We start from the raw sequence: 10,102 nt of genomic DNA, 5'->3' as shown, positions 1-10,102 counted from the left end.
TGCTGTGATTGTTTGGTCTCATCAAAATAAAGATCGAAAGTCATGTAATCGGAATAGATAATTTATAAGACTAATATTTTTTAGGGATGAAAAATATATGAAAAACCTTAAATAACATATTATAATAAAAATAGTTTATAAATGTAAATACCCTATGATATCTGCAAAATTCCCTAAAAGATGTCATCTGTCAAAAAAATAACCAAATTTCCAATATTTGTTTTCTTTTTTGATAGGGCTCAGGAAAAACAAGTAATGGAATCAAGAATTGTTTGAAAAAATAGCAAGTATGAGATAGGTTTTATATTTAGTGTATCGATAAGTGTATAAAATATGCCGGGGTGGTACTATGATAAGAAAGAACTACGTAACACTCCATCCGCAGCGGATGGAATTGACTATAAAACCGAAATGAGATATCGAAAAAAAGGTACAGAATTGAAAGCATTTCATTGTAATTTATATAATATTGTTATCAATTCTCATACTTTGTAGGTGCTAGATTTATTATAGATACCGGTATGGAAATGGATTTAGGATATAATACGACTGCAACAGGAGTTGTATACTTTCATCGATTTTACATGTTCCACTCGTTTAAACAATTTCCAAGATATGTTACTGCGTGTTGTTGTCTGTTTTTAGCCGGAAAAGTTGAAGAAACGCCAAAGAAGTGCAAAGATATTATACGAATTGCCAAAACAAACCTAGACGATCTGAAATTTGCTACTTTTGGTGATGATCCTAAAGAAGAGGTAATAATATGCACAATTTAAAAGTACATATTAAAATATCTTTAATTATTAATTATTTTAATAGGTAATGATATTAGAGAGAATATTGTTACAAACTATTAAATTTGACTTGCAAGTGGAGCATCCGTATCAGTATCTTTTGAAATATGCCAAGTGTCTCAAAGGAGACAAAGCTAAACTCGAAAAAATGGTTCAAATGGCATGGACGTTTGTTAATGATAGTTTATGCACGACTCTCTGTCTCCAGTGGGAACCAGAAATTATTGCCGTTGCACTAATGTACCTCGCGGGAAAACTGAGTAAATTTGAAGTTGTTGATTGGGTTGGGAGAACACCTAAACATCTCCGATGGTGGGACATGTTTGTTGAAGACGTAACAATGGATTTATTAGAAGATATTTGCCATCAAGTAAGTTATTTTACAGTGTCAGACCTCAGAAATACTTGCTATATTCAAATTATTAATGTTTTTTCTACACCTTTAAGGCTGGTTAATTTTTTCAAAAAAGTTTGGGTTTTTCACCACTGGAAGAGAAATCTACAAAATAAAAAGTTATTGATTGTATAGCAGTGTTTACAAAAAATACTTTTTTTGTAGATATCTCTTTAAGTGGTAAAAACCCCATCCTTTTTGAGATATAATCTTGTTAATAATATGTAAACTGTTCTTATTTTATATGTAATATACAGGGTGGTCCGAACTGTATTCGGGAAACTTCGGCAGCATATTCTGCAGATTAAAATAAGTAAAAAAGTTCTTATAAATGTATGTCCTAAAATGCTTAGTTTCAGAGATACAGGGTGTAGAAGTTTCATTTTAATTTTGATTTTTTTCAAATCATTTCTGAAGTACTTCAATATTTGGTAATAAAAATTGGTGTCTGGTAGTTTTTTGACATGAGAAATTTGATTTTGATGTTAATATGACTCCTACTTGTATAGAGCGCCAGGTACATATTTCTAACTGTTTTGCAGAGTAATAACTTTTTGTCCATACCTGTATAAAACTATTGAGTAAAAAGATATACATTTACGACGTTTTCTACGTAAAAAATATATCTTGGTAAAAATCGCTACGAGTAATCATTCTTGAGATATTTGTAATTGAAATTATCAATACCTGTCATCATTGACATAAATTAAACATATTGACTAAAATAGTTATTAGACTGCAATCATAAATTTGAAATGTTTTTGTGCTAGAAGTTCAACAGAAACGGTTTTATCATCATTTTTTTGCAGAACAATTTCTGATTAATTTGAAAAAATAAAAATTTCTCAAAAAAATAAATATTTCCCAATTATTTCAGTTAAATAACTATCAACTAGACATGAACAAGATATCGCAAACTGTGATTCAATCGCAGCGATTTTAAATTCACAATCGCAACCTTCGATTCGCTCTCATAGGAAATTGCGATTGCGATTTCTTCTATTTGCGAGTTTCAATTTAGGCAACCAGTATTACCATAGCTGCGATTTGCGACTTTGTGGCGATTTGCGATTTTGTTGCGATTGTGATTTCGTAAACTGGGACCGTGATTTCTATCTGCGAGTTTGAATTTTTAGGAGTTGCGATTGGCGATATTGTTGCGAATGTAATTTTGTGGTCTATTGAAGCATTTATATTAAACTGCAATTGAATTTTCTCTCTGATATTATTTATTTATAGAGAATGTATTATTTTCTAGTGCTACGATTATAACCGGGTGTTTCTCATGAGTGGTTCACCCCTATAACTTTTTTATTTTTTCTGATAAAAAAAAACGAGATTTGGTATGTTAGTATATGACATAAATAAAAATTGATTGACATATTCAGTTATTTTTAATGACTTCCTGTTGCACCGGAAATGACTACAACTTTTGATTTTTAAATCACACCGTCGGTATCTTTTTAGTTTATTCAATAGGAAATGACACTCTGAATAGAATGGTATATCATATGGCAACTTTTGACATTTTCGCTTAAAAAGTCGTATTTTAAATTTCAATCTAGAATGTCATGGCTGTGTTAAAAACACTAATTTTAATCAAGATGCCTTGGAAAATAGATTTGATCGTCTATTGTTTTTCGCGTCTTGTCCTGGCCAGTTAAAAGATGCCCAAATCGTATTTTTAATCATAACTTAATTTTTTTCAAATGGAACGAAGTTGGCTCATTATTATATTTAGAAAAAGAATTTTTTACGAATATTTGGTTTGGTAAATGTTAAAATCGCAATTGCAGGTTACAGTCGCTGCGATTTAATCGCAGTTTCAATTGCGATTGGAGAAATTGCAGTTTTGCTCATCTCTACTATCTACTCAACGTGTTTATTTTTTGTCAATAATGACATGTATTTACTATTTTCATTCTAAATATCTTCAGAACGGTTGCTCGTAGCGATTTTTACCTAGACATTTTTTACGTAAAATGCCACGAAAATGTATATTTTTTCACTCACTATTTAAAAAATTCTATTCAGAATGGCATTTTCTATAAAATCAAGTAAAAAATATCGAGGGTCCTATTCAAAAATGACCGAAAATAATTGAATACGCCAATCCTTCCCGATTTATGTCCCATACTAACACACCAAATATCTTTTTTTTATCTGATAAAATAAAATAGTTATAGGGGTGAGCCACTATTGAAAGACACCCGGTATAATAAACTCTTTTTGATACATACTACCATTGCGATAAAAAAAAAGTAGTACAACAAAATGTGATTTAATCTGCTGGTCTATAATAAAATAAAAAAAAAACTTGAAAAATTGCACATTTTTAAAAGGTAGGAAAATTTTTTATACTTTTATTTCGCCACGTATACCTACCAATTATTACCAAATTCATGGTAACGCCTAAAAAGTTAGGTGGCATAATTGTATTGTTCGACGATATCCACTTCTCGATATCCTTATAGACCAGGAGTTCTATCTGGGACCACTAATTCTTGTACTACTTTTTTTTTATCGCAATGGTACATATGGTAATCGCAAAACAATTTCCGATGCACGTGATCAACTTTGAGTGACAAGCGACGGGGACAGCGCTGCCAGATTGTGATGGATTTATGAAATGAATCTTAATTTAAAAGTGACAAACGATATATTTGTTTTTTATTTATTTATTGATGTACATCTTAGAACGCCATAAGTGGTAATAACAAGTAAGAAGGTGCTGTAAATGCACAAACTAATAATAACAGAATTTAATAAAAACTAACGCAGAAATAACTTTGAAAGTGGTGTAATGTGCTTATCAATCAAATTTACTTCTGTGACTCCAGTCAAGGATAATCAAGGATCTTTATTGTCACGTTCTCATTCAAAATAGTTTATTACAAGCTCTTTGCTTCGACTGTTTAAATGCTTCGGCATATTTTCAACACACAATTTCAAGAAATGCAATACGAAAACTGGAAAATTTAGTTCTTATAAGAACTGTTTGTACTTAAAAGTACAATTAAAAAAAAAAGACTATGAAAATAAGCAGAAAAACGAGAATTACTCACAAAGATTCAACAACAACACAATATTATACAAAATAATGACTGACATTAGGATATTTGTCAAATAATAAACGACAACCTTGTTGAAAACGACGCAATGTGACCAACATAGCGATAACAAAATTGATTTTAAACTAATTTTTGCAGCTTTAATCTAAATAAAATATCTGTTACAATCATTTGCTCTATAAGGTCAAATGAAGAGCTGCTCTGTATCTTAAATTATAAAACAAATTTAAACATTTTTGCCAAACTTTCATTTAGCCAGGTTTATAGACTTTAGTGTCAATGTCGATATACGATTGATGACGTGCATCGGAAAATGTTTTGCAATTACAATAGATTCTATTATATAAAGCATTTTTGGCGTCAGTTATAGTAATTTTCTCTTCTCCCTAGGTACTAGACCTGTACTCACAACCTGCCACAAAATCACCATCACAAAGTCCCCCGCCCCCGGGCCAAAGATCGGCGCGACCCCCTTCCCCCACCACACCGCAGAACAATCGCAACGGCAACGGAAACGATAAGCAGGCGATGTCGCCCGAGACGCCCTCTATCCCCCCGATCAACACTAAGATCCCCCCTCCGTCTGACATACCACAGTTTCCCTATCAGACGTTCACCAACGTTCCGCCACCGCTGGCGTCGTACGTGAGCGCGCCGCCACATTTGGCCGGACCGCCGCCGCCTCCGCCCCACCTTGCGGGGCCACCGCCCAACGTGTTTCCCTCGTTCGTGTCGCACCCGCCGCCGTTTCCGCCTGTAGTGCCGCCCAACGCACCGCCGCCGCCCTTTTATCCTAACGGCCCGCCGCCCCCGGCTCAGCCTCACAATTCGCGCCGGCCTTATTTCCCGCATCCGCCTACTTAATGTCGTTAGGAAAAGCTGTATCTTTATCGATATTAAATTTTTTACAGTACAAACCGTTTTATTATTTTTACAGCCCATCTACATACCGTGCTGGCAACTGTTACTTTTGGGTCGGTATTTACATGTGTGGGAGTAAATCGCATAGGGATCTTATTAAGTCGGAGTGAGAGAAATGCGACGGTGTGCTGTTGCGGGGTTGCCGTTACGCCTTTCCCTATGAAGTAAAGTAAAATCACGATCGCAAACCGCTTATTTTAAAAAAGCTTTTTTTTTCGAAAAGATAACTAGATAAAATCATTAGACATATTTCTGAGCATCTGAAATGGAATTATAAGGATATCGTTAGGGGTCATTTTTTTGAGAAAACGAGAAAAAGTTAGTAATCGCGATAATTTAAAAACTCAACTTTTTAACACATAACACGCCATAACTCAAGAATCACTTTAGATATTGAAACTTTTTTTATTTTGATGATCGGATCTTTTACAATATGTACACATTTTTCCATTCAAAAATTGTAAACAACCCATCCGTTTACTTTTAAAGCATAGCAATTTTCAGCAATCGTGTAATTTTTTTATTGATAAAGATTTTCACATACTATCTACGAAAAAAATACAGCAAAAATATTAAGCAAGTTTTTGAAAAAAACTACAATCAATTATTTCTAATAGATTTCGAGATATCGATTTTTTTGATTTAAGAGTTCTAATAGCGCGACCACTGTCGAACACTACCTCAATTCCACTTATTTTTACCAAAAATGCAAGTGTTTCTAGCTTGCACTTAAAAATGTTTGAATCTATGGGGAAAATTTGAAAATTACAACGGCTCGTTGATAAATAAACAAATAAAGTATTAGAGACGTAATTAAATCGTGAAGTTGAACACATGACGTACACTTTTCCCTAGAACTTTAAGTACTGACCATACAGAAATATACTTTATGGTACTGACAGACGTACCGATTGGGTCGACCGGTCAACTGCAATAAATCTGCTATATCCCCTTCCACGTCTCTTAGCAATGTGCACAGTTTCTCGGTTTATTTCATACGTTTGGCAACGCGTTTACTGTTCTCTCTTTGTTCAGTACATTATAAACGCATTGTACTCTTCTTACATACGGAAATCTCGACCCAAGACTAACCTTTGCCAGTCCTTAGTATAAAGGTGCGTTTAGACTTATTGAGCAAGCACAAGGTGAGCATACGCGAACGGCATTCGTTCGCGCTCTTGGCTTCGTTTAAATTAAAAACTTATTTTTCGACGAATGAAGTGAACAAATTGCCGGTACAAACCGAGCGTTTGTGACTACCTAAAATCCCTTTGAGCACCAACCAAAAACCGACACCAGACGGCTCGCGTTCGCGTCTGCTCGCGCACCCGCATTCTGAGCGAGGTTGCGCGCACAGCCGTTTACAACTGAGCATTGGCGAAAGATCAGTGCGTTCGTGGTCAAGTCTAAAGGCACCTTAATGTTTTACCTGTCAGTTAAAACGGATGACCGTCTAGCTGACGACAGCTCTGTAAACGGTCTTTTACGTACGACGGCTTGGTATACAGACGGCTCAAGAATGTCGGAAGGGGTTGGAGCTGGAATAGTAGGGCCGAAACAAAGAATATCTTTCTACGTAAGAGCTCAAACGCACTGACGACCAGGTCGCAGCGACCAGTCGATGGCCAGGCCATTAAATCAAATGACAAAAAAAATCAAGCGGTCGTAATAGAATACAATAGACCAGTAATACCATTAAATAAAATGCCTGGTCGCTGCGACCTGGTCGTCAGTGCGTTTGAGCTTTAAGCCTATCTAAGGATGTCAGAATTTTCCAGGCGGAAATAAAGGTAATTCACTATTGTGTAGAAGAAATAAGGCAGCAAAGAACATATCGTTTTTCGGGTGCCAGGGAACGAGGGTCACAAGAGTGACGAAAAGGCCAAGTAAGATTAAAATGGCCAAACAAGGTTCATCAGTGCCAAGTCATAGGGCAAGAACCCTTCTGCGGCCTTGCAAACGCGGTTACGAGAATGGCCACAAAATAATGGGTGGCCAAGAAATCTCTAGAATGATGACCAGGGCAGAGACAGGAGAAAAAGTTCATAGAACCACCAGATCATAAACTTTGTTTTTTCTTTATTGTTTTTCGTGGTTCCAATTTTCGGAATCGGGCACTAGTTAGGTTACTAGTTTGCGCACATAGCACGCCCACTTATGGCCTCTAAAATTGTGCACAGCGCCTGACCGGCACAGTTATTAGAGAGATATCGGAAAACCGAATAGCGTCATGCAGTATTTACGCGTACCTTATCATGGTTACGATATGCGCGAGTCAATTTTTAACGCAGCTCCCGCTAATAACGTTACCGCCTGACGTAATTTGCGGATCAATTACACGAAGCGCTATTTCTAAATAACGTTTAGAAATTGCTTAAATGGGCATGTGCGAGTATTTGACAACCGAGGCCGGCCGGCGAGATCTTTTATTTTAGGTTATGTTTGAATTGTTTTGAATTATTACTTTAGTTTTATTAGGTAATTTGATATTTAGCTGGGAGTAGTTTTAATTAAATAAATATGGCCCAAAATATGGATTCCACGTCTTCCAATATAAAAGAACCTATAAAGAGGCTTAGGTTTTGAGAGGCTTAGCTAGAGCAGATGACAATAGACTTTCTAAGAGAATTTGTTACTTGTTGCCCTAAACCCAGTGGCAGACGTTGAACAATAAAGCACTGGAAATAAGTACTTTAGCCCTTTAGTTTTAAAATACCTAGTAAACAAAACAATTTCAAAGTTAGGTTAAGTTTAAATAGCGGACGCGACGCGAACAGAATTCTTTCCGGTCCGATAACTATAAATGAAGAGAGTTAATACCACCTCATGTAAAGGAAATAACACCTGGCCTTATTAACGTCCATGCACGCTATTCGGTTTAGCGATATCTCTCTATTGCACTGTTTATTGTTATTTTACGCGAGTTTATTTTTGCGCAGAGGAAATTTTACTTGTTTGCACATCGTCATAAAAAACAATTTTCGTACCACGAAATTAGGGATAAGATTTTTATCTGTATACATATAGTATACCTAATCTGCGATAGAACATTCGCCAAAATTCACACAGACCTAAAAGCATAGAGGGTCAAAGCTGTAGTGGGTCTATCAACGGCATTGTAAGCTGGAATAGCTGCCCATACACGGAAAGACTTGGCCTCAACTTTAAAGTCTTTTCGTGTGTGGGCAACTAATAGGCATGTCTGTGCAAGTGCAAATGTGCAGTTCTCTTAACAAACCGTTAAAGAGGGCGCGCACTGCATCGGATCGGACCGACCAGCAAAAGCGACTGCGACCATCGTACATATAGACGGCGCCGGCGTCCACTAAACATTTCGGCCTGTAGAGGCCAGATTCCTACCTCTACCTATCTACGATAGTCGAGTCACCGCCTTCGCCGGACTGGTACCGATTCAGTGCGCGTACACCTTTATTCGGCCATTGACAAAGCTATATGTAGGGTTCAGTCTTCAGTTGCTAGACTTTTTGAATGAAAGAATTAATTTCCATAGAAATGCCTTTTAATTTTTAGGATTTCAAATTCGCGAATTTTCATATTTTTTTAACTTTCTAGAGAAAGTTAAAAACGTCTTAGAAGACGGTATGGAAATTTGTAAAAGTATAAACGGGATTAACCATTTTAAGGCAAGCAAAAATTCTTATAAAGAATGTATTTTTCTCAAAATGTCAGTAATAAAAAAAGTGTTTCCTCTTGTAAAGACAATCCGGGGACATATGTAGATAAAACAGCAACTTACCTTTCTATCCATGTCTTATACTGGACTGTATAATGGAGAAATAAACAGCATCAAATTACCTTAGAAATTATTAAAACAGACTTACCTCCTTCTATTATTTTTATTCACAAGATTGTCTTGTTTTTGGTTTGGCATATTTAGACGTCTGTTAAAATCAGGTATTCTCTAGGTGGACAAATGAGACTACCAGCGCAGAAACAGCCTAATCCACAAACTCGCAAATAACAGCTGAAGGATATTTATTTTATTAAATTCATTTTGTATCTAAATAAAAATAGTTTTAAGCCACAAAATTTGGTTCATTAATAGTTTTCATACAATTATTATTAATATTGGCCTACTAACTTTGCAAATAAATCATAAAGAAAAACGGCCTAATCCGTATTTTTTTTTATACATATATATATACCGACATTTATTATACATATACTTATGTATATGTCTAAATTTTAGTTCATTAGGTCTTTAGGCAAATATTTGCAGCAAAATATCAAAATATTGGTCGAAAATTAAATTATATAGTATTAGCGTTATTGTCACTAAACTTTATTCCAATTTTACTCAATTTTTAGGGTTGGGGTCGTTTTAGCTCAAATTATAGTGAAATTTTTCAGTATTTAAAACTAAAAAAAACTAAACCAAACCAAATTAATTTTTTTGATATAATCTACGTTAAATACAGAACTAGAAATATTCAGTACTGACAGCTCAGCTAAAGTAGAAATTAAATATATTATATAATTGAGTGCATTATAATATTTTTGTTATCCTAATGCACAGGGTCATTTCTAACATTAAAACTAGAGCGATAGACTATACAGAGTGGTCCGAATTGTACTCCGGAAACTTCGGCAGCATACTCTGCAGACTAAAATAAGTAAAAAAGTTCGTATAAATGTATGTCCTAAAATGCTTAGTTTCGGAGATACAGGGTGTAGAAATTTCATTTTTATTTCGATTTTTTCCAAATAATTTCTGAAGTAACGTCAATATTTGGATAAAAATTGGTGTCTGGCAGTTTTTGGACATGAGAAATTTGATTTTCATGTCAATATGACTCCTACTTGTAGAGGGCGCCACCTACATATACTTTAACTGCTTTGAAGAGTAATAACTTTTCATCCATACCTGTATAAAACTACTGAGTAAAAAAATATACATTTAC

At 35.1% G+C, this 10,102-nt stretch overlaps 1 protein-coding gene across 1 annotated transcript; it reads left to right on the top strand.

Moving 5' to 3' along the window:
- The first annotated feature begins 205 nt into the window (after positions 1–205).
- LOC115887125 (cyclin-K) lies at positions 206–5,176 on the top strand. Its single transcript, XM_030906461.1, has 4 exons — positions 206–430; positions 496–755; positions 820–1,164; positions 4,650–5,176. Exons 1-4 carry the CDS (start codon positions 334–336, stop codon positions 5,121–5,123), a joined length of 1,176 nt encoding a protein of 391 aa, XP_030762321.1. The 5' UTR covers positions 206–333; the 3' UTR covers positions 5,124–5,176.
- Positions 5,177–10,102: the final 4,926 nt, after the last annotated feature.

This window comes from Sitophilus oryzae, unplaced genomic scaffold (genome assembly GCF_002938485.1).
Source record: "Sitophilus oryzae breed Bouriz unplaced genomic scaffold, Soryzae_2.0 scaffold_1146_pilon_pilon, whole genome shotgun sequence".
Taxonomy (NCBI): domain Eukaryota; kingdom Metazoa; phylum Arthropoda; class Insecta; order Coleoptera; family Curculionidae; genus Sitophilus; species Sitophilus oryzae.
The sequence above is the reverse complement of the archived record's forward strand: the minus strand, read 5'-3'. Positions and strand labels throughout refer to the sequence as shown.

What these genes read in the sequence shown, in the direction of transcription:
- LOC115887125 (XM_030906461.1), top strand. Translation starts at nt 334, where the DNA reads ATGCCGGGGTGGTACTATGATAAGAAAGAACTACGTAACACTCCATCC. An exon ending in AATGAGATATCGAAAAAAAG is followed by an intron (nt 431 to 495) that starts GTACAGAATTGA and finishes CATACTTTGTAG; the next exon opens with GTGCTAGATTTATTATAGAT. An exon ending in TAGAAGATATTTGCCATCAA is followed by an intron (nt 1,165 to 4,649) that starts GTAAGTTATTTT and finishes TCTTCTCCCTAG; the next exon opens with GTACTAGACCTGTACTCACA.